At 37.5% G+C, this 24,773-nt stretch overlaps 1 protein-coding gene across 2 annotated transcripts in view; it reads left to right on the top strand.

Annotated features, from left to right (window-relative positions):
- IFT88 (intraflagellar transport 88) overlaps positions 1-24,773 on the top strand; it is a 33,950-nt gene that overhangs the window by 5,833 nt on the left and 3,344 nt on the right. For both annotated transcript variants that reach the window (XM_015279323.4, XM_015279307.4), the window contains exons 9-24: positions 1,441-1,545; positions 2,373-2,475; positions 3,138-3,252; positions 3,350-3,581; positions 5,234-5,304; positions 5,657-5,743; positions 7,431-7,530; positions 8,328-8,414; positions 9,020-9,206; positions 9,802-9,910; positions 12,259-12,409; positions 13,516-13,631; positions 14,915-14,967; positions 16,408-16,473; positions 18,186-18,292; positions 22,457-22,517. In XM_015279323.4, the coding sequence (XP_015134809.2) occupies positions 1,441-1,545; positions 2,373-2,475; positions 3,138-3,252; positions 3,350-3,581; positions 5,234-5,304; positions 5,657-5,743; positions 7,431-7,530; positions 8,328-8,414; positions 9,020-9,206; positions 9,802-9,910; positions 12,259-12,409; positions 13,516-13,631; positions 14,915-14,967; positions 16,408-16,473; positions 18,186-18,292; positions 22,457-22,517 (1,750 nt within the window). The remainder of the gene's footprint in view (positions 1-1,440; positions 1,546-2,372; positions 2,476-3,137; positions 3,253-3,349; positions 3,582-5,233; positions 5,305-5,656; positions 5,744-7,430; positions 7,531-8,327; positions 8,415-9,019; positions 9,207-9,801; positions 9,911-12,258; positions 12,410-13,515; positions 13,632-14,914; positions 14,968-16,407; positions 16,474-18,185; positions 18,293-22,456; positions 22,518-24,773) is intronic.

Below are 24,773 nucleotides of genomic sequence, written 5' to 3'. Positions count from 1 at the left end.
TGAAACACAAAGTAAGAAGTCTAGGAAAGCAATTTGTGGAAGTACAGTTAGAGTACAAGATGAATGAAGTGTCTTTCTGAACAGCTTTATACCATTCAATATCAATCCTGGGCCAAAAGGCCTTTTTGTCTGATCAATTCTCATGTTCAGAGCTCCAAGTTTTGCGACAGATAGAGAATGCTTTACTACAGCTCAGGAAAATGACACTCTTTGATGTACACAGTGCTTTATTTGTGAATCAACCCATTCCTGAGCTTAGGTTAGATTAGCATACTTACCGTTATGGTTTTGGCCCAGGCTGTTTTCCAAAACAGGTCCTAGATATAGTTGAAGACTGCCATGGAACTTTTTCTAGAAGGCAGTTTGAGCGTGTTTGCACTTTGCAGATGCAACATGTCATCACAGTTGTTAGTGGCTGAGTAACAACTCATTTTATTTACGTTTATTATGGATATAGTTAGTGAGTTCAAGCTATTTGGGCAAGTTAGCATTTTTAATAACTGTTGTCCTTCTGTCTGACACAAAGGAATGTTTTCTATCCACAGTCTAATTCACACCATTTCAAATCTCTCTTTAGATTTTGTCAAGCGTGGTAGGTAGATGATCATTTAACCTTACCTCAGCTGTCTGAATGTGCAGGCAGTCTTAACTACAGTTTGGACCTGCTCTTTGTTTAGAATCATAGGATAATGGAGGCTTGCAGGGACCTCTGGAGGTCACCTGGTCCAGCTTTTGCTCAAACAGGGACACCCAGAGCAGGGTGCCCAGTGCCACGTTGAAGTGGCTTTGGAAGATGTCTGAGGAAGAGACTCCACTGCCTCTGGGCAGTTGGTGCCGGTGCTCCACCACTCACACAGCACAGAAGTGTTTCCTAGTGTTCAGAGAGAGCCTTCTGTGTTCCAGTTTGTGTCTATTGCCTCTTGTCTGGGCACTGGGCACTACTCAGCTGCAGAGCTTCCATCCTTTTGGCACCCTCCCTTCAGGTATTTATGGACATTGATGAGATCCCCTCCCTGAGCCTCCTCTTCTCCAGACTGAACAGTTCCAGCTCCTTCAGCCTCTCCTAGAGAGGTGCTTCAGTTCCTTAATCGTTTTTGTCACCCTTAATTTATATGCAGTTTACGTGATTCATACAGGTAGAATAACATTTCTATGCTTGTGATTATGGCACATATTTTATATATGTGTGTGTGTATATATGTACTGTGTAGCTACTGTAAAAGTATTGCAACTAAGCTGACTTAGATAACTGTATGTCTGCTTATTGCTGATTAACACATTTCTGTGGGTCATAGTGCTACTTTTCAAGCATTGTGTACACTTGTGCGTCTAAAGAAAGGGGACACGAGTATATTATTTTCATACTTGTTTTGAGTGTATTTTTGTGGTCTTCTGCTAGTAAGAGTTGAGGCATCACTAAATTTCAGTGTTTAATTTAAGGCTCTGGAAAAAGCAAAAGAAGCTGGAAGAAAGGAAAGAGTATTAGTGAGGCAACGTGAACAAACTGCTACTTCAGACAGCATCAACTTAGATCTCACTTACTCTGTAAGTACTTAGAGGTCTTAAATGACTAAAGTGTGTTGGTAGCTAATGAGGTTTCATTATTGCTATGTGCATGTTGTAATCATAGAATCATTAAGGTGGAGAAGACCTTCAAGTCAATGAAATCCAGCTATCAACCTGATGTACGGAGTCTTATTGCTAAACCATGTCCTGTAGTGCCACATCCACACATCTCTTAAATACCTCCAGAGATGAGGAATCCATCACGTAGTCAATGTAAACTGAAGGACACCCAGGGACATTCTAGCTACCTATCACATTAAAAAAAGTGCATATCAAAATATAGCAAATGTAAGCTCCATACTTCAAAAATAAGTAGTGTGGGAAATTAGGAAATGTAGTGTATGAATATAAAGGAGAAGAAAACAGGAGGATCAGACATTGCCCTTATGTTGAACCATTAAGTATCGGGGAACGTATTATATCAAAAAATATATTACTGTCTTGACTTGCTGTAGAGAAAATGGTAAATGCATCAAGTTAGGCAAATCTAGTCACTCATTTCACAGAGAAGTTTTCAATAAAGCTGAGATAAATAGTGGGTGTATTTTACCCGAACTTCTTTTTTTGAAATGGCAGTTGAAAAAATTCTCTTTGTAAACTGAGCAGGACCGTTTTCCACACGTTGGGAGTCATAAATTACACCGTTTCTGAGTATTATCGTAAAGAACAAAGGAGCATTAAAGATGGGAAACTTAAAACTGGCAAAAGCCATACTTCTTAGGTAATATTTATCTGAAAGTATCTACTATGAGTTCAAGTTAATAAGAACACTCTTTTCCTGTACCTATGATTTTATTTTTCTGTAGGTTCTTTTCAATCTGGCCAGTCAGTATGCTGCTAATGAAATGTATGCTGAAGCACTGAATACTTATCAAGTTATAGTGAAGAATAAGATGTTCAACAACGGAGGTAGGTTATGTACCAAAATAAATTAAAATTGGTAGTCATGCGTCCAAAATCAGGACCTCGTCTGTATGTGTGGACTCAAAGAGATCTCAGCTCTCACATCTGCCAGGGTGAATGGTGGATACTCATACTGTTTGGCTTGGTATAATTCAGTGTCGTTAATGCTCCTTCCGCTCATGAAGTCTTTTCTTTCCATAAACAAAGCATAGTGTCAAATACATCACTTTCTCATGGAACATACTATGTTGTCTACTCTGATATTATTTTTTTTTCTCTTTTGACTCAGCTTGCTCTTTCTAAAATCTTCCTTCAGTGTTCTGCACATCTTTGAGACTCCTGCAGATTCCACCATCTCTTTCTCTGAAGTGCTTATTTACAGCTGCCTTTCTGGAGCACACTGTCACAAATCTCTAGCTCATCTCTCAGTTCACAGTCAAAAAATGAGAGGTGTCTTACATAGATAGTCTTTTTTAGATTTTGCTATTATTTTATCTCCTTCTGGGTCAGAGTCACCTGGAGGCTGTTCCTTGTCAGACTTCTTTAAAGGATGGCTGTTACAAAGACTGATGTTAGTAAAAAGTTGTTCTGATCTCCCTTTGAACTAGTTTTAAAAGTTACCGTAACTATGCTTTAAAAGACTATAACTCGTTGACTTCTTGTGACAGGTAGACTGAAGGTCAATATGGGAAATATATATTTAAAACAACGCAACTATTCCAAAGCTATCAAATTCTACCGCATGGCTCTAGACCAGATTCCAAGTGTCCACAAAGAGATGAGGTGAGCTTATACTATTTAGCACAGTTCTGAAATGAAAGTTTTGAGTCCAGCGTGATAGTTAATAAACATGTAAACCAGCTCTGATTTCTTTGCTTAGGATTAAAATAATGCAAAATATCGGAGTTGCATTTATTAAAACTGGTCAGTACATGGATGCCATTTCTTCATTTGAACATATAATGAGCACATCCCCAAACCTGAAGGCAGGCTTCAACCTGATCGTATGTTACTTTGCCATTGGAGACAGTGAACAAATGAAAAAAGCCTTCCAAAAACTGATTGCAGTTCCCTTGGAAGTGGATTTTGATGACAAATACGTTTCACCAAATGTAAGTTTGAAAAAAATAAGTGCAGTATTTATATGATAAATCAGGAGGAAGAGGGGGAGATGTTGAACGCTTCAGCTATAACAAATATGTAAATTGATGTGTATATACGTATCTAAAGTAACATTTTTTTACTGGGATGAATTTCGCATGGCAGTCCCACTCAGAAATGTAAAAAGATGTCGAGAATATTTGAATATTTTTTTCCTCAAAAGATACAATCCACATAAAATTGCCTTAAAGATTTTGTTGAAATGCATCTGGGCTGACTTAGGCTCACTCATTGCTTTGCATCCTTTATTTATTTAACATTTTACTGAATCGTAAGTTGAAAGGAGAGGAGCAAATAAGTGAGTTAGTGCAAGTTACATCAATTCTAATAAAACGGGTTATACTGTTGTCTATTTAACAGAGAGGAGGTTTAAGTGAAGTGTAGAGATTCTTATTTTAGCTAGCATAGAATTTGGTGGAAACGGAACTTTTTTTAGCATGAAACCAGCTGTTCATGATGTAAAGAAAGGAAAAAGTAATGAATAGGTTTAGGGTCCTTTTAAAACGGTCATCTACAGGAAGATAAAGACAAGCACTTTATATTCTCTGATCAGTCTCTTTTTTTTAATTCACATAGCTTCTTTTTCAGTCCTAAAGATCAAAGGTATATTTTGTCTTCAGACTATTTGCATCTCAAGTATAGTTGTTGCTTTGTAGTGCCTAGCATAAGCAAATAACATTTACTACATGAAACATTTTAGGTATCGTTATATTATTATTGATACATGATTGTATTATATATATATCATTATATATATTTTATGATTATATTATTATCGATACACATACAGATAAAATTTCTTGTGTTTCTTTTACATAAATGTTTTTTATTATATAGTTGATACAGTCTCTCATGTTGGGAATTATGTAACAGTAGAGATCACTAAACACTTCCAGAGGCAATTGAAGGCTATACAACATCACTGGTTGGAAGAAAAGCTCTGGATTCTAGATGTTCTTTATAAGGATAGACTAGTATAGTTTTAATGGTCATTCCAAGTTTGCTGTTTTGCTATGAAATAGTCAGAGGAAAAATTGATGAAGTTTTGTTCTGTTCTGCATTTTGTTTCAATCTTTGATCTACCCCTAGCAAATCAGCAAGGAGTGGCTACTCACCTCACCTCTATGTATTTCTGTCAGAATAGGAATGTACATATGTGAGAGAAACTGCAAGATGATGGTGTGAACTGTTGTCATTACAAGGTGCTGCAGTTCCCCCATCTGCTGCATACCACTGCCTTTCAGCAAATGCTGAAGCATGTTCTTATTTTTAAACATGTGAGAGTTCTCACTGGTATGAGGATGCAGGCTTCTCAGTCATCCTTCCCAGTCTGATACATGAGACACTGACTACACCTATCAACAGCCATAACGTGAGCCATGAGCCACATGCCTGAGAACTGAAATGGGATGAAAGTAGCTGTGATGTCAAACTTGAGATCCTGTAGTTAGCATTAAGGCTACTTTAAATTGAGTTCAGCTTTTGAAGTGTGGAAAGTAAATAATGCTCTAGATAATGTAATCTACATATATTTATGTTTGCAATCAAGTTAAAATGTATGTATACTGGCATAATTATTTACAGTTGTTTTGTCCCCATCTAGGATGATCCACATACAAATCTACTGATCGAAGCCATCAAAAACGACAGTTTAAGACAAATAGAACGTGAGAGGTAACAGGAGTCTGTTCCTTCTTGGCTGTGATGCTGTGGGTTTTTGTTCCTGAAAGTATTAAAAATAAGCCATCTACCTCATATGTGGTGGGTTGTGCTGCTTAAAGCTTGCAGCTTTAGGTTGTTGTTTTGTTTGTTTGTTTAATGAAACTACAGTGTGCAGGGAAAGGAAAACATTAAAAACTGAGAGCACTATCAAGGTACAAGGCAGCAGTAGTAGCAGCAGGGGACTGGTTAGATTGAATTGTCAGATTGTCTCCTGAGTGCAGGAAGGGGTGAGAACAAGGTTTGGTTATTTCCTGCATACATGATTTTGAAATTGTGACATGTTTGTGTGTTGGTTTTACCATAGGAAATCCATGGCAGAGGATTATATCATGACAGCTGCTAAACTGATAGCTCCAGTAATTGAGACATCTTTTGCTGTGGGCTATGACTGGTAAGAATTCAGCAAGGCTTCTTTTTGTCTAACCTGTGTGCCAGTCTGGTGTTGGTTATGAGACACGAGGGCTCTGGAGCACACAGTTTGTTGCACATCTCAAGCGTAGGGTCCAGGCTGTATTCAGTTTAACTCTGTAATGCACTGGAGAAAAAAAACGGAGTATATTCTGTGTTTAAAAAAGAATTTCATTGCATCAGTGAAACTCAGCGATGAATTATATGTTTTAATGTGCTGTACATGAGCATAAAGGAAGCTTCGTAAAGCTTTGTAAAGATCAGTTGAATTTGAAAATTCCAGCACTTACTAAAAGTCTCAGCAGATGTGGTGTCTGCGTGCACACAGAACACAATGATAACAAATCTTTAAGTTAGAAGGTAACATAATGAAGACTTATCATAATATAGAACATAGATATCTAAATATTACTAGGAATGTTTATTTGCATTCCATTTGTAAACCTAATGTTTATATGTATATATATGTGTGTGAAAGAACATTTTTTTTTAATTTACAGCTCAGCTTTTGCTTTCTGGTGTATTTGTTACATCAGAGTTCTATTTTCTTAAAAAAAAAAAAAAAAAGACAATTTCAATAAGGACAGCATAAAAATTATTAGTAGGAGCGATCATCTCCAGGGATCTCTTCCAGCCTCTGTTACTCTGTGAAATAAGTTTGATGGGAAAAGGGAACTTCCCTTCCTTTGCCTTTTGTTGGCCAATTAGGAGTACTTACAAACACTGAAGGTCCTATAATTCTAGTTCATTAATTAAGTAACTTACACTAACATGAAATAGTGAAATAATCTCTCACGCTAAAGATGTGCTTTGTCTGCCAGAGCCCACAAGGTGGTGTTTGATGATTTAATATCATATAATTCAATCATTTCCCTGCGTCTGCTATTCTAACTTACCAGGACAGTATGTATTGTGAAAATTATTTTGTTGCTTTGCAACTTAGCATATGCTTAGTAAGGCCAATTTGTTTGCTCTGTAGCTTGTGGTTTTTTTTCTCATTCAAGAAATTTTAATGAAGTTCATTTATTTAACAGTTTGTCAGATGCTCAGTTTCCATCATGCATCCCACAAAATAATTTTCATTAAGTGGAATGTAGTCTTTCATACCTGTTCTGAATAACTTAACAATTCAGCAGTGAGATGTGTGGAATTGTTGGGTGGATGTCAGGACAGATTCTCTTCCCCCTTTAAGGCTGAGGTATTGAAATCCTATAAAGAAGGTGTAGATCTCAGCTTAACTAGCATTTTGAGCTTGTTTTCCCAGTTTGAGTCCTCTGCATACTAAATGTACTTCTCACCAAGTGAATATTCCTTACAAAAATAAAGTAGGGACAAATATTCTTTGGATTTCTTAGCTTCTTGCATAGAGTTCTTACAGTGCAACATGATCTTGGGATTCCAGAAAGAAGTCACTATTACAGCATTCACTCAGTGCTGGAAAATGACGTGATGTTTAGGCAACTGACTGAAGAAAGCAGAAGCAGTGTTATTGAGGTAGATCATGGGAACCAAATGTGTTTTAAAATATTTTTAATCACAATGCTTTTTGCCTTTGTAAAAAATGAATAGCTAAGAACCCCCTTGGGAAAAGGAATTGACAGCAAGATTATGTACCTTAAAGTGGCATTTGCAAAGATGCATTTTGTACATCAAATTTCTTTCTGTTGCAGGTGTGTTGAAGCAGTAAAAGCTTCCCACTACGTAGAGTTAGCCAATGACCTGGAGATAAATAAAGCCACTACTTATTTGAGACAACGGGATTTTAACCAGGTATAGGAACTTTTATAGTAACTTTTCACATCTTTTTTTTTTTTTTTAATATGATATTGTCAGAGACATCTGTGGTCGCAGCGCATTTTTCAGCAACAGTAGGAATAATTTAGGTAAGCACAATGATTACATTGATGCTGCTCATTAAGGTAACTTAATACTGGAGAGAAAGCAGTTAATCTCACTGAAATTCTACTGTAGAAGTTGCAGTGAATGCAGTTCACTTCAAAATTCAGATACCTGAATTTTGTTACCTTTCTTGGCTGTCCTTGTCATCATTACAATTAATGCAGATGGAGTCAGTGCAGTCAGTGGAGCCTAAAGAGCAGTTTCTGCCAATGAATTTTATGCTGAACTGATCTCATGGCAAAAATCACCTTCATCTGAACAACAGGAAGCTCAGATCAGATTTGCTCAGTTTCCTTCTACCATACTTTATAGGTTGTTTTTTACAGTCAATGACAGGAATCATTGCTAATGGAGAATATAGCAGTCCAGGTCAGCACAAGTGACAGGGAATATGAGAGATCATATAGAGCAAAATTCTAGCTGAATCTCAATGCCTCTGTCACTGTCTAAAGTCTTTCAGCTTCCCATCACCTGGAAGGATGCACACAAGGCCATGTGCTTAAGCTCACCTTCCTTTCTCTGTATTAGAGCACTTCTGGTTTCTGGAGTTCCTTGTCTCCTCTCTGTCTTCTCCCCTGCACATTTGTTTCTCAGTGCTCAGTGTGTACTTTCTCAATGCTGTGGTGTTTGCTTCAGTGGGAATTAAGTAGTTTCTGAATTGCTTCTAGGCTCTGGAGACTTTAAAAATGTTTGAAAAAAAGGATAGCAGAGTAAAGAGTGCAGCTGCAACAAACCTTTCATTCCTCTATTATTTGGTAAGTGTGTGCTTCAACAAAACCACTTAAGAACCAAACCTGATGCAGTGATTTCCGTATCTTTGCAGCATTTTTTGTGTTTGTTTAAACCTGCACAAGCAGCAGGAAAGTGCATGTTAGAAGAGCACTACTGGAACACATTCCTCTGGCTGTAGTTTGGGGCATATCCCTTGTCTGCTGCTGCTGGGTGGAACAGTGAGGTTGATGTCCAGGCCACAGAAGTATACCTGATCTATGATATGTGCTGAAGTTCACCACCTGCATTTAAAGCTTGTCTCCCGAAGCCCCTGTTGGTACTTCAGGAATGTGTGCAGTATGTAGGTTAGTCAGATATGTCTGTGTATGGAATTAGTAGGGTTGGAGGGTTTATTTCTGTCTTTTATTTTAAACAAGCATTCTTTGTTGCAGCAATAAAAACTTCCAGACTGAATGGAAGAGAATGTCAGGACAGGTCTCAAGTGCTAATTTCTCTGAAATTTTAAAGAGATTATTAAAATATAACATCCTTAATCTTTTGAAATTCTGCTGTAGTAACCATGAGAAGCCAGAACTGCAAGCAAATTGACTGAGAAATGACTAATACAGTGTTGGTTTTGTTCATGTAGGAGAATGAATTGGCACAAGCAACAAACTATGCAGATTTAGCTGTCAGTTCTGATAGGTACAACCCAGCAGCTCTAACTAACAAAGGAAATACTGTTTTTGCAAATGGAGACTACGAAAAAGCAGCTGAGTTTTATAAAGAAGCTCTCAGGAATGATTGCTCTTGCACCGAGGCACTTTATAACCTTGGTAAGCCAAACGTGCTTTTGTGATTAAGGTTTTTGTCTAAAGATAATACTAGTGTTTCTGAGAATCCGGCTTTTACAGTTTTCTTGTGTGTAAACATATAGTAATTGTTACTACTTTATTCAGTAATTTTTGTTGCAGTAGTGTATGATCTTCCTATCTTCTACAAAAAATAAACTGTTAACTTGTCTGCAATTACTAGTTGGTGTTGGTAAGTCACTTTGTATATAAAAATTGATGTAAATATTCCTATCTACCGAAATCTACTAATTTTAGCAGTATTAAACCATTACCATCATTCTGCTCCTGTAAGTGATCCTTTTTCCTTATTCATCTTGTTCAGAAAGTGAGATGAGTAATGTTCTTGCTCTTTGATTATCTTCATGCTCCTTGCCTTTATCATCTAATATCATAATAGCAGGAAAGAATTAAAGAATTGTAAGGATGATTCAAGTAATAGAGATGATTGGTGTCAAGGCAGCTATACTGCTGTTGGCTTCCATGTCCCTATTTTATTTTTCTTGGTTCTTCTCTTAATTAATGAGCTGAATCCATCTTTTTCTCATTGCGCTTCCATTGTAACCTTTCTTATTTTTAGGTTTAACATATAAGAAGTTAAACAGAATAGATGAAGCTTTGGATTGCTTTCTGAAACTCCATGCAATACTTGGAAATAGTGCCCAGGTTCTTCACCAGATAGCAGACATGTATCCTTTTCTGTGTTATGATGAGGGATGATGGTTTTCATAAACTCATTTCAGCTGAAATATGTGTTTCAGCCATGTCAGGAAGACTAAGAAACTTACTGTATTGTCCACTATAAGTAGGATGACCGTGCATAGATTGGTGTTTATAAAAATGAGAACAGAACTTAAAACCTTCTTTGACATTTCCAGTGAAGCAAGTGGAGAAATATGTTAATACTACTCATGTTGCATTAATCAGTGTGTCAGGGAATAGCTAAACATTTATGGTCAGTATTAAAGGATGTCCTGGAATATGTAAAATGCTGCTGATTTTATTTTGAAAATAATGTCATAGATGTAAGCACAGTTAAGGAAAGCCTTAGAGTAATGAAAGTGAAGTTCTGTTGGGAAAGCTGTGTTCAGGCTAGCATATGTGTAAGAAAGTAATTGTCTCCCAGCACTGCAAAAGCAGAAACAGATTGAAAAGCCAAACGTAGGGTAGGTTATGTTTTGGCTTTGCACATCACCAGGGATATTCTATAGTACAAGATTGTTTAACAATGTTTCTGAGTATGTGCAAGCCATAATAAAACTGCCCCTAAAGCAGAAGAGATTCCAATTGCTGTGCTGCGCTTTTAAGAATGAAAGTAATAGATGAGACAGTAAGCAACCTCCAAAAATGCCAAAGGACTATGGTTTGTATTCCTTGCCTAGCCTATGTGCAAAAGCATACACAACCCTACAATTCTCACTTGGGTCAGATGGAGAGTTTCTGTGTTCCACAGATACATGAAACAGTTTTCTATTAGTGATTAGAATTAGATGGAAGGCTTCTTCCATGAAGGACAGGGTTCAAAAACTGTAATGCTGTGTTGGGAAGTAGCTGTAGCTCAGACTACTGCAGATCCAGAGCTGCTGTGCGGCTGAGGAGGGGAGAGCATGCTGTAGGCCTAATGAAAATCAAAGTTGCTTCTGTACTCTTGGCCTGAAATAAACATTTCCTATGCTGTTCTTCAAGATATACAGCAAAAAATTTCTTGGTAGGCCAAAGTCTGTTCTTAAGGACAGCAGTTTTGCTTAGTCAATGACTTAAGGAAAAAAATGATGTATTACAAAAAATATACTCAGGTGTTAAGTTTAGAAATAGATGCCCTGATTCTCACACTTCAATCTTAGGGAAAAAAAAGTCAAATTATTGCCTGACATAAAAGACAACTAAACCCAATTTTTATTTTTTTTAATAAACAGCTGAAGCCTCTGAACTATTTTTCTTTTTTTTTTTTTTTTTTTTTACAAAAAATACTTGCTGATGATAAAGAAAATATAGAATCATATAATGGCTTAGGTTGGAGGGGACCTTAATGATCATCCAGTTCCAACCCCCTTGCCATGACCAGGGTTCCCAGCCACTAGGTCAGGCTGCCCCATCCAACCTGGTCTTGAATGCTTCCAGAGATGGGACATCCACAAACTCTCTGGGCAATCTATTCCAGCATCTCATCACCCTCTGAGTAAAAAAAATTATTCCTAATATCTAATGTAAATCTCCCCTCTTTTAGTTGATAGTCATTCCCCCTTATCCTCTCACTGTCAGAAAGTGTAAAAAGTCAGTCCCCCTCCTGTTTGTAAGCTCCCTTCGAGTACTGGAAACCTGCAACAAGGTCACTGTAGAGCCTTCTCCAAGCTGAATGAGTTTATCTTTGTCAGCCTGTCGTCACAGAAGAGGTGCTCTGGCCCTTTGATCATCTTTGAGGCCCTCCTCTTTGCCACTTCAGCTGCTGACTTCTGCTGAGGGCCCCAGGCCTGGATGCAGTACTCCAGATGGGGCCTCACAAGGTCAGAGGAGAAGGGGCTAATCCCCTCCCTCTCCCTGCTGGCCATGTGTCTTCTCATGTAGCCCAGGATGCTGTTGGCCTTTTGGGCTGCATGCTCACACTGCTGGCTCATGCCCAGCTTTTCATCCATCAGGACTCCCAAGTCCTCCACAGGGGTACTCTCAAGGAGTTATTCTCCCAGCTTGTACACATATCTGGGATTGCCTCGACCCAAGTGCAGCACCTTGCACTTGGCCTTGTTAAACCTCATTAGATTCTTGTGCACCCACTTTTCATGCATGTCCAGGTCCCTCTGGATGGCTTACCTTCCTTCGTACTGTGTCAACTGCACCACTGAGCTTGGTGTCGTCATAAAGAAATGATGATAAGTCTGTGTTTAAAACAAACAAACAAAAACCCCTATCAGTATGTGTCCACACTACAGTGACTAGTGTATCTGTCTAGCATATGGATTATATTATATAAATTAGTTGGAAATCTGAGTAAATTAAAAAAAAAATCATCATCACTGTTCCTTAACTGAAGAAAACTCAGCTATGAAATCATGGAAGATCCCAATCAAGCCATAGAGTGGCTCATGCAGTTGATCAGTGTAGTACCAACTGACCCACACGTACTTACAAAGCTAGGGAAATTATATGACAATGAAGGTGATAAATCCCAAGCCTTTCATTATTACTATGAGGTATTTGCTTTCTGTTACTTTCTCATAATTAAAGAAAACATTGCCATAGTTTTTTTGTGTCAAGTTAACAACTGATTCATTTAAACTGTTCAAAATGTCATCCAAAAGAGGGAGGAATGACCTTTGCCAGGGGTGGGGGGTTGCAGGTAGTTGACAAAATCTAATTTTTGTAGTTAGGCCCAAGGAAACACTTAGTCTGTGTTTCCACCTGGCATACGACCTCCAACTTTTCTTTGTCAAGTGGTCGTTATTTACGTTGGGCCCTAACAGTTTCAATTTAAAACTCAATCTGAGACTCAGGATTAAAAATGGATACAATAAATATGATTTTAAAGGTGCTTAACTTGACAGCATTAGTTGGAAGGTATACCTGTGTGATGGATGTGGAGATAAATCTATGCGTCTGTGTTTGGTTGCTGTGCGTTATGTATGCACAGCTGCCTAAAATTAGACGTCTTCTCTCCTTTCAAACTGTGGTACTGGCTGTGATTTCTAAAGATCCTTCGGTTTCAGAAATGGGAATAAGACAAGAAGCCACTTTGCAATCCAACAGTCCTTTTTATGTACACATAAACTGAGGATGACCAGTGTTGCAATTCTGAGTACTGTTGGAGTAGTGCATGATTCTAATTTTGGTGCCTGTTTCAATGGAGATTTCTAAGAATCTGCAAATGTTATTTACACACATAAGCATTTCTTGGAAAAGAAAGCTTTTAAGTCAGTTTCCTATCAGACTGATTTGAGTGTGAAATTGTATCAGGTAGCGTTGTTTAACATTTTAGGTAATGTGTTCACATGTAGACCTGATCTAAGTAAACATCTTAGCTGTTGCAGGCTGTTTAAATAGTACTTCAAGTAAGACTGGATGGAAAATGTGACAGACTTATCTCAGGTAACTTCGAAAATGCGTTCTGTAATTAGAAAACTTGGCACGCTGGGTTTTTTTTCCTCCTCAGGATTGCTTAGCATAGTACACTGCTTCCATTCACATATAACATATTTTTGGCATCTGGGGAATTAAATACTTGAGTCAGATATTCCAGAAGTAACATAAAGATGTTGTTTATCACTACAGTTGTGTTTCTTTCACCTTGTCTATTTGTCAGTCCTACCGGTATTTCCCTTCAAACATTGAGGTCATTGAATGGCTTGGAGCCTATTGCATTGACACCCAGTTTTGTGAAAAGGCCATTGAGTATTTTGAAAGAGCAGCACTTATCCTGTAAGTTATCTTTATTTTATATCTATTTAAAAATGTTGTGATTAGACATCTGTAATTGTACTCAGAGATAAATGACTTGAATAATTTTAGTATTGTAAGCAAGTATCAGAGTAAACTATTTTGGAACTTCATCTAATTTTCCCCAAATTTCTGTTTGTTTACAGGGTGTTTTTGTTCTTACTGTGTTATTTCAATGCTAAGTAAGGGCCCAGGATGGTATTAGCTATTAAAACCTCTTTTCTCTATCCTTTGTCGTTAGACATAGCGATGAAGTAGGGAACGCTTCTGCTAAGTCAGCAAGACTTCCTTCTCTTTGGCTTTATGTGAAATATTCCCTTTCTGTTTATCACACAGTGAGGAACTGATGGTGTAGATAAATGTATATTTAAATGTTCTTGCTGAGTTTTCCCTTTTCACCTAAGTTCTACTGCCATAAGAAGAACGATATTACAAATAAGGTGCATAAGTAAGCAGAAGTGTGCCATGCAGAATTAACAGTGGATAGTGGATGTAGGTTGGCAAATCAAATTGATCTTGATATAGATAATTGAACTTACTGAAATTGTCCTTTAGCAGAATATGATGTGCTTAAAAACGTGAGTCTGTAGGCTATGCTTTCTACTCTAAGTCAGAAAAGTGAGCTCATGAGACAAATGCATTACTCCTACGTGAGGTATCACATTAACTTATTCTAAATAATCAAATTAAGACCACATTTCTGCTCTTAACTGTCAGTCTGATCACAGCTTGGGGAAGTGGCATCGGCGGTATGCAGATCCTCAGATGGAAAGACTGCTTTCTTTTGTTCTGCATGAGGCTCCTTCTTTCCTCATGAAAATGTTTTCAAACTCTTATTTCTGTAGGAGGCAATTAACATGATTCTACTGTCAATCCAGCTTTTCATTTAAAGTTATTAAACTCAAGATTATATTGTATGTAGGAAGGATATAAAAATGTGAAATTATAGGTACAGTACAATACTCAAGTATGCAATGTTCTTCAATTCTGCAACCGGTTGGTGCAGCGATCAAATCTGTGCAAATCACAAAGGTAACATGAAGAGCAACCACTACTTCAGTGGACAGAATATAGTCACAATACAAGAGCTTAGTCAAAATACAGGACCTTGTATAAAGCAGGTTAGCTGCTTCCTAGGAAGAGATTATACTAGGGTGAAATGTTTAAGAGGAGTTGAATAGCAGTTTTTACAAATGCTGTGCAATATACGTTGCCTATTTATTGTGTGCTCACAGTGTGCACAACTTTATCTTCTTTATGTGCAGGCCTACACAAGTGAAGTGGCAGCTGATGGTTGCCAGTTGCTACCGGAGAAGCGGTAAGCTCAGTATCATTTTTTGCAGTTAGTTGAAAAGTTGTTTTGTTTTGATTGATGTTTTGATTTTTTTTTTCCTTTTGATCTCTTCTGTCTCCTGTGAGTACTGGTCCTAAATTCTGTTGAAAATTTCGGTTACATATTATTTTGTTATAAATTTTCTGTGTGTGTGCAATAAAGCATGACTTCTCTTTTGAGTCTGAGAAGTATGGCTGTACTGACTTATGCATGAAACATTCCTTGTGCTCTTAAGTAATTCAAATAAAGATACAAAAGCATAAATTATTTGCTCAAAGTTTTTTAATGTAATTATCATACCGTCAGACCTAATATAGTCATTAAATTTTAAAGTTGCTTAATTCCCATTTATTTTCAACAATAGGTGTATAGGTATTTAAATAGTATACGCATTGCACAAACAACAGACAGTCTTAATGTGCAGTTTCTTACTGGGAATATTATATGTCAACAAGCAAAATGGAAAGAGCCTAATCTTTCTAGGTTCTTTCATCACATAACCGTGTAAATGATACTCGCCTTTTTAGCTGTCCCATTTTGTCACTCTTCCTTCTCCTTCTTTAGAACTCTGCAGTACTGGATCTCTTAACAAATTAGTGATTTTCTCATTCTGTTTGGTTATTTAACTCAACAATAGAAAAAGGAACAGGACCTGGGGAAGGTGGTGAATTAATAGCAGTCAGTACCACTGAGAGACAGATTAACTGCTTTCCCAGCAAAGAACAACTGGCTGTTTATTTACCTCATTCCTGAGTCACTGAAAAAATTCCCAGCTTATCATGTTAACACAGAGCAGATTTGATTGTTTTCTGTCTCACATTAGGAAAATAAAAGCAATAATGTCTGAACAAACTTTGTGGTCAGTTATATCATGGAGGTGAATTTTCAGATTCACAAACTCTGTCAGTCTTTTGCATGCTAATCAAGCTGAACCAAATTAAAGGCTAATTACTTTGCTACTAGATTGGTTAAAACCACTTTTGGGGCAAAAGAGAAAGAGAGGCATAAGCGTGTATTCTGATTGAAAAAAACACAGCAGAGCTCAGCAGTTATATGTTACTATTTGAGCAGTCCATCTGTCTGCAGCCTCACATAAGCACTAGGTGTGTTATCTATCTTATGTGGTACTTGTGTCATGGGACAGCAGGGTTCTAGCAGGTAAGAAAAGGGCAAAAATCAGGAAACTTTTTCACAGAATAATCTGGATGCACTTCAGATGCTTTCAGTTTTTGCTGTTGTGTACTATTTAATGAATGTTAAGCTTGGTTTTCTCAAATTTGGTCTTATAATATTAAATCGTATTAAAACTGAAAAGAAGAAGTGGTGTCAAACTGTATAAATTCCTCTTCAGATATTCTTTTTGTCTTTTTTTTTTTTTTTTTAAGTTGTGGTGATGTTGGTAGGAGATGTCTGTTTTGTTTGCAGGTAACTACCAGAAAGCTCTAGAGAAATACAAAGTCATTCACCAAAAATTCCCAGAGAATGTTGAATGTAAGTTGTTTCACTGAGTGCTACAACCATTAAAGAAAACTTTGTTACTTTAAATATATTTGTTGGTGATCCATATGATGTAAGTACCCAGATACTGTTCTGAACTAACGTTTTTATTCCTGCTCATGCTCCCATATTGGGTTATTGTTTGAGACAACACAAAAATGTGATTTAAGAAGTACGAGGGTACTGCTAGCTGAAAATGAGCTAACTGTAGTTGACTGGCTGAGCTCATTTTCTTGCATACTTGCTACAGTTTATAATTATGTTAATTGTTTTATCATGAGATTAAAAACTTTGTACTTATAGTCCCCACTGGTTGAAACTTCTGCTGTAAATTTCCAGATACAAAAAAATGATGTGTTAAAATTTTTACCAAAGCCTGTCCTTCTGAAAGGAGGTAGGGAGTTCCTAAGTACAGTAGGTCAAGTAGCCTCTAGAAAATCCTTAGAGAATTTCAAACTGCACTACAGGAAACAGCTTTGAGGAACAGGACGTTTTACAGAAGTTGTCATGCCTGCAGTCTAAATGAAGAAGCCCTGTAGGAAACAGGGAATATTACTGGTTACCACGACGTCCTCCTACATCTCAAACTGCTATACTAATTCCAAACTACAGGGTTGTCACCAACAAGCCTATGCTTTTAAATTTAAATGGGAAGAGTTTTTACTGTATTTTAAAATAAAATTGTATCATTCTGCTTTAACAAACCTACTTTTTAAAGAAGAAACATACAGTTCTGCTGTACAAGAGAAATTCAGTACAAGGCCTTCTCAAGGTTGTAGGCAAAATGTCACATTCTCATTGGTCACCTGGAGCATGTGAAAACCTTTTAGAAATGCCACTACTTTTCTGAACGGTGTTTCAACAAATTAGAAAATTGAGGCAGCAGTTGGACAAGAAATTTAACTGATCTAAAAGTTTTCTACTGCTGGTTCTTCACTCCTCCCTTTCTGGCTGTATGCTCCCAGCTTTCTTCCTTAATGCTGGTTCTGATGCTGACCTGATCCCTCAGTGAACAAGTGCAGCTCCCTTAAAACAGCAGAAAACTAACCCAGCACAAAAATAATAATAATTAAAAAGCACATATCGATGAAAGAAGTCAAGAGAGAAGTGGCTTCTGTCATGTTTATTTCTGCCTCAGAGGGATGTTGACAAACACATACAAGTAGCATCAGCGTTTTCAGAGTTTGGTCCAGCATTTCCAATGATTGGTTTTAGGGATCCTTTTGTTTCCATTGTGCAGTTATATTTGATCTTTGTGGTTTTTTATTCTATAGAATGCCTTTACTTAGAAAATTGACTAGACCAACAAAAAACCCCCACAAAAACCACAAACCATTCTGATTCACTTGGCATTTATAAAATTATTTTTAAGAAAATGCTATTGATAGTGGCTTCTCAGTAATAAGTTAGTACCATTATTATACTTTCTAGTTTCCAAAATGTTTGCCAAGCATTCTGAGCTAAAAGAATTGAGCATGTTTTGCATCTTCAACTTATATAAATGATGTCTGGATGTGTCACGGAAAGTGTTGCATGTTTCCACAGTATCATAGCTTGCACAGTGATGTTGGACTGGAATCACTTTGTATTCCTAGCTGTTTGCAGTGTTCCGTACCTCCATTCAGTATGTCCAGTTTGAGTAGGGTGCACATGTAGTTTGAGCTGCTTGTAAGCCTTTTTCTCACAATGGTTTGTTCTTCAATTAGGCCTCCGATTTTTAGTTCGTCTCTGCACAGATATGGGACTAAAAGAAGTCCAAGAATATATGACAAAACTCAAGAAAGTGGAAAAATTAAAGGAGATAAGAGAGCAGGTAAGCCTATTTCTTTATGCAGTACGGACCACATACCACAAACAAAGCTAAGACAGTACTGATGGCACTTTAAAATAAAATATGTATTAAATTCCAGGTTTGGAGAGGCTTGTGTTTGGGTTCTTTAGTTTTAAATTAGTGGTCAGCATTAAATCTGTCTGAATGTTTGTTGAGCACTGGATTTTCTGTGATTTTAAATATTAGTGAAAGCTGGGTTATGTGAATGTGCTGGGAATGCTGGAGCCACACACATAATTCAGCTCCTTTGGAATGTCGTCTTTCCTACTTCTTTGCCAGAGTGTGAAAAGTATATTTACCAGCCAAGTAATAATGCAGCCATGGTGGGGGGGGAGTGCAAGAATTTCTCCATGTGGTAGAACTCTTTTTTGCTATTACAGAACCGTGACATTAGCAGGTAACAGGTTACATAAATCTGAAGTAAATCATTTATGTTAGTGGCAAATATTAAACTTAAAAATATGTCCATGGGAAAGCTACAGGCTGTGAAAGGTGTGAAATCACAACTTGTGTTGCATTCAGAGCAGCGTGTGTTCTTAACGTTCTTGTTATTCCTGTGATAAAGTAAGATTTTAAAATTAAAATCAGCTTCTTACTTGGAAAGCATTGTCTGTGTTATGGAACGGCAGTATTCTCAAGCTTGATCTTTCTTTCCAGTGAATTGTCTGAAAACTGCATTGTCACATCAGGGCACATTGAAGTCTTACCTAATTTATGTTGTGCTAGTAAGACTTACTGCCTCCCTTCAGTGTTGGATAATGTGTAAATACATCCTTAGTTACTGCAGTTTTACTTCAATTCCAGAGAGTCTAAGTATGCACATGTAGACTGGAGCATTTCAAAAATGAAAAGAACTCAGACGGGGGAATGCTGTTCAAAGGATTCCAACTTTATGCTACAAGCCTGCTTTGTGGGCCATTTCAAGTATGTTGGTTTGGATTTTGTGTAAATGTAAACCTTAATGCTTTTTGAAAAATGAACACAAGAAGGCAGTCTGGAAACTTAGGGGGTCAAACGCAGTGGGGCTGGTATTCATCCATGTCTCTTTCATAATGGCATCAGTCAACAAAGCAGATAACCAGATATCCCTATTCTACAAAACTCTGAATTGAGACCTCTCTGAAGTGTGTTAAACAGGCTTTCCTTAGTTTCTAGACAATCTCACTTCGATATCAATGATATCCAGAGTTCTTTGCAATAACATCCAATTCCTCAATGCTGTACCCAGGAAAGTTCAGCTATGAAACCAGTTAAATACTTGGTTACCTTAGTTGGTGAGAGAGAGGTTCCTAGAGATGCAGAAGTAATCTCATGCTTGGCATAGAATTCCAGTGAGTTTTGGTTTTGGTTTTTTTTTCCAGCGAATATTTTAATTATGCACCATACATCTGCAAATGTTGGGGGTTCTAAGGAAACACATACCTTTCTCTTAAGAAAATCGATAATTAAATACGTGGGGAAAAAATGTCTTGTCAAAATTCTTCATGCTTATTTCCAGCTGGAAGCTTGAGCCTTCCTGGATGTATTTCTGTACTGTCTAGTGGGGAAAAAGCTACCAGTAAATATTTATAAGATTATGTTGTCAAAGTTATTTAAGAACTGAGAGTTTAGTAGCAGATTAATTATACTTAAAATGTTGGGTTTTTTCATTCTGATTACACTGAGTTAAGGGACTTCATTGAGTAGTAAATGAATGATAGAGATCTTAGTGGAATCCAGTAGTGCAAGACAGAGTCTCAACACCCATGCTGTTTTTGCTCTTGGTGTTACATCTGAGTTTCCATCCCCTGCTTTGGTTTTGGTGTTTTGTTGTTGTAGGGGGGGGAGGTTATTCTTATGTCTGCCATCTGGCTTTGGGAATGACTGGGTCTTTTTGTCCTAAGGAACTCCTTCTGTCATTCGTGCACATATAAACTATATTTTCGAGCTCTAAAATTATCAAGTGTTAATATTTCTCTGCGTAGATTTCCAGTAGGGACACTGATTTCAGTTAATAAAACCAGATACAACTCAATTCCTGCTCACAATTCTCAACTAACGCGTGGCTTGTCAATTGCACACATTAAATACCATAAGGGTGAATGACATTGTAATATACCTGCTTCTCAGAGTCTGTGCACTGACTTTGTATCTGCATGGAAATGTATCAAAATTTGCTGTTCTGGCCCCGTTTTGCCAGAAGAAGTATATCCACATGGAGCTTAGACCAAAATAAATATTCCGGAGTACTTTTTTCACTCAGTCTCAAATATAGGCAAGTCGTTAAATACTTCCAGACAAGAATCTGGGAACATCTGTGGGCTTCATTCACCGTAGAAGTTTTTCTCCCTGTCTCACAGCATTGGATTTTTGCTGTAACCTCCATGCCTTTTTTTTTTCTTTTTAACTGCATTAACATTTCTTTTTCATGTTTCAGTTTAAAAAAAGACAGGTATTAGTGTAAAAGTTCACACAACCTCCTTGGCTCCCATGTGTTCATACGTTACCATTTATTTCCTTTAAGTGAGCTTAATGACTGAAAAAGTGGGACTGATTGGGTGTGGTGTGAAGTGACGATCGGTGCAAACACTGCGGGGGACATGCTGTGTTTGCCTTCAGGCACCTACATCTGGACTCATCAACCTACCTTTCTTTTGCGGTCTTAAGAGAGAAATTTTGAGGGTGGAAATGGCTGGGCCTATTTTAAGTATCTGCTTTTTACTCAGTTGGAACTGTACGGGAATTAGTCATACGTTTCAGCTTTAGTACTTCTGCAACACTGGAGGAGTAAAGTCCAAGGATGTAAACACCACCACGGCACTGCCATGTAGGGACCGCTTCCCTCTGACAGACAAAAGCTGAACTTCTGCTGCTGGACTCTTGTCAGTCCTTCGCTGCCTGGACAGTCTGAACATTCTTCCCAAAGTGCTGGACTGCGAATGGGATGCTTAGCCCAGAACTGAGAGAACATATTCCAGACTTGAAGGTTTCCCAAAATAAATAGAAAGTACAAGGATTCTGTACAAGGTCCCAGGCTGGATAGTTCCAACACCATTCCAGGTTTCACGCTAGGGCATGCTGCTTTCCTGTCTGACTCCTGTGAATTTTGATTTAAAGGCTCTTCCTTTTTCTGTTGGCGAGAAGCTTGGAAGTTCTTTCACATCTGGGTCATTCCAACTTTGCCAGAGTCCATGTTACTTTTTCTGGTGAAAAATGAGTGAAGCAGCTTCAGTAATTGTCGTGAACACATGGTTAAGTAGCGTGCACACGTTTTAAGCAGAACCTGAATTCTGTAGGATACAGAGATGACTTTTATTGACAGCCAAGTGCTTGAAATGCTGACTATTTGTACCTGACCATAAAACAGTTCGTTTTTGAGATGTGCCATCTTGTAACTGACGGTATATGTGTATGAAAACTTGGGTGTTCAGCCAAGAGAAGCTATTTCTGCCATGTGATGCAGAGGTATTGCTTTGATAAACTGTCAGAGTTTTCAAAGAGGTCTAAAAAAACACAGCTGGAAGATGTTTATGGTACTTCTTCTGGGCGAGAGAGCCGAGTTTTTAAGCATAGTTTTTGAAGTATTTGCCTTCACCTTTATCTTACATTTAACACTCAACAGCAAATTAAATTTTGCTGTAAATTGCAATGCCAAGCTAGGTATTCAAACTTTAAGACCTATGGGGTGAATAGTTCTTTTCATACATTTCCTTACTTCCCCCCTCCCTTGAAACGTTACAATAATAATATGCCTGCAAGATTTGCAAGACGTTAATGAGCAGAGGCTACTTTGAACTCATGCAAGGAGGGCTACGGAGGGTTACATTGCCTGTTTTTTCAGCTGTACTTCACAGAGGTTCATCTGGACTATTTTTATGCACGTTCCTTGTATAAATTTTATCTGAAGAAAAACAATTTATTGAGATAGTATGTTTGAATTTTACAGGACTCTAGTTTTACATAAACATTGGCCTTAACACTGATTCTGGGACAATTGTGTGCTTTGAAAACATAGTGTTTATTAGTTACAGTAGGATAAACGTAATTTAATGCTCTTCTCCTGTTTTAGTAATAAGCTAGGTTGAGTTTTTAATAATTATTTCTAGCATACATTAGTAAATGGGGGTTTTGTTCTGTTCTTTTTAAACCTTTTTCCCTGTTCTGCAGCGCATTAAATCTGGCAGAGATGGCAGTGCACGTAACCGCAGGGAAGGAAGTGCTGGTGGAGGTAAGTACTTAATGCCTCTGCTTAAATATCAGGCTTGTCAGGATTTGAAAGAAAATAGTTTTTCTTAAAATGTTTGTAGAACCTCCTTGCATTTATAAATGCACACAAATAAGCATTGAGTAGTAATCAAGTAGTGTTTGTTGCGAGTTCAAGAGCCTATTTTGTGCTACCAATCCTGTAATTGGAAGACCCCTGTGTTACCTTCTTGCTCTTTCTTCCTCTTTCCCCAGCATGGCAGAGATGAAGTGCTAGAGGCTTCCTTAAAGAAAAGCTCAGTCTCTTGACTGTTAAGTCTCTCTGCTCCTATAGATCCACAATGCTGAGTTTTTTAAATGTCAAACTATAGGAAGATAAATCTGGAAGCTTGCCTGTGTAGTCTTTTCCACACTAGGCAGTCTACATATTGCAGAGCTAATGATTTTTCCCTCCCATTATTAAATCTATGAGACGTTAATACTGTTAAATCTGACTGTTCCCCTCTGCTGTTCTAAGGAAACTAGCAGACTTCTGGCTACTTTGGCCAGCTGGAATAAAGTCCATTTTGACTCAAATAAATTCTTAATTTTATTCTCTTTGTTTTTCAGTGAAATATTTCATGCATTTTTTTCTTGACTGATAACTAACTGGTAATTTTATTTATCCACTGACATAGCAAAAGTTTTACTACATTGATCCAATTCTGTACAGCCATGAAAATTACTAGCGTTGTGTTAAAAGGAATATTTTAGAATGCTTTGGCATTTAGCAAGACTGCTCTACTGAGTTCTCTAAGGGTTAAGAATTAGTACTGGATTCTTATGAGTTCTCATTCCTTTGTTTAGCTCAGCAGTTTCACCAGAGAAGCTTTTAAATCACTTCTTGTTATGTAGGAAAAAATATCATTCGCCTAGAATTTAATTTTACCTGTTCTGGGCCTTAGGCCAAATAATTGTCAGGGTGAAGTTCCTTATTTTGGTAACAGAAAGGGATGGAAATGTCTGGGCTCTTTTTTGTAGCATAAGCTCTCTGATGAGACAGTCAGCTAGAGGTGCGAGCAAGATAGCAGCATGAGAGAGCTTTGGGACGCATTTTTATCACAGAGCAGAGGTTCACTTTGGCTTACAGTAAACAGAAATGAAGAGTAGGTAAGAGTAGTCACTGCTGTGCAAAACACTGCATCAAGCATCCAGGCAAATGGCACAAAGGGTCTCTCTTCTTCTTACAGTGATCTTTTGTCATATCTACCTGTCTTAGTAAAAAAATAATAAAAAGGTAGAATCAATTAGCATCAGTGATTTAGTAATAGAGAATATAAATGACAAGTAAGTCAACCCTTTCTTAAAAGACAGAAATATCTTAAAAATGTTATTGGAAAGAATAAAAGAAAGATGTCACCCCCTAAAAACATTGAGCACATCGGGAACTTTGACTGCAAATTCCAAGGGATTAGTTCCCCTCCCCAGTCAGAATAACTGGAGAAGAACAGTTATAAACATAAGAGGATGAGAAGAAAATCAAGATCACAACTGACCTAGAACTTGTCCTATCAGTAATTCTTAGTGTGATACTCAAGATACAGTGTCAAATTCATGAAAGAATGGAAAAAAACATGTTGGGAATGAGCCTGTCTAAGAGCATGTTTGGGAAGCCTCTGTTGTATGAAGTGGATGCCAAAGATCCAGCCTGTCTGGAAATGACTCAGAAAACAAGCAGAGGTACAAAGAAGGTCCTGTATTGAGCCTGGAGTAAACTTTTTGTTGAGATTCCTAATGAAAAGGTGTGGTGAGTGTGAATATACGTATATCATGTATATATCTTGTATGAGGTATATTATATATTTTTATACTTATATCTATCTGTATCTCAATGGAGTCAAAGGCATTACATCTTTTTGACCTGTAGAACATTATCAGTGATGAAGTCATGGCAACAAATGTTAAGGACTACACTGTAGCTTGTCTGTCCTGTGCTGAGGAAGACTGAGGGAAAGCCAAAGACTGAAACATCATTTTAGCCAGTGTTTGGCATTATTCACCTGGGTTATGAATCTGTATTTTACAGCATAAGAAGTGTCTGCATACAGCTTGCATGGAGACACACATGAAATACAAACAAGGATTACTTTATTTCAAGATCTTAGTGCACATTCGAAATACTACTGTCTTCATTACAAGAAAAGAAACATTCGTACACATTTTGAGTTTCATGTCTTCCAATGTTGTTGCCAAGACCAAAAGGGATGATTTTCCTTTATTGTATGGGAGATTTGTCATCGTT

The sequence above is a fragment of the Gallus gallus genome, chromosome 1 (genome assembly GCF_016699485.2).
Source record: "Gallus gallus isolate bGalGal1 chromosome 1, bGalGal1.mat.broiler.GRCg7b, whole genome shotgun sequence".
Classification (NCBI taxonomy): Eukaryota; Metazoa; Chordata; class Aves; order Galliformes; family Phasianidae; genus Gallus; species Gallus gallus.
The sequence above is the reverse complement of the archived record's forward strand: the minus strand, read 5'-3'. Positions and strand labels throughout refer to the sequence as shown.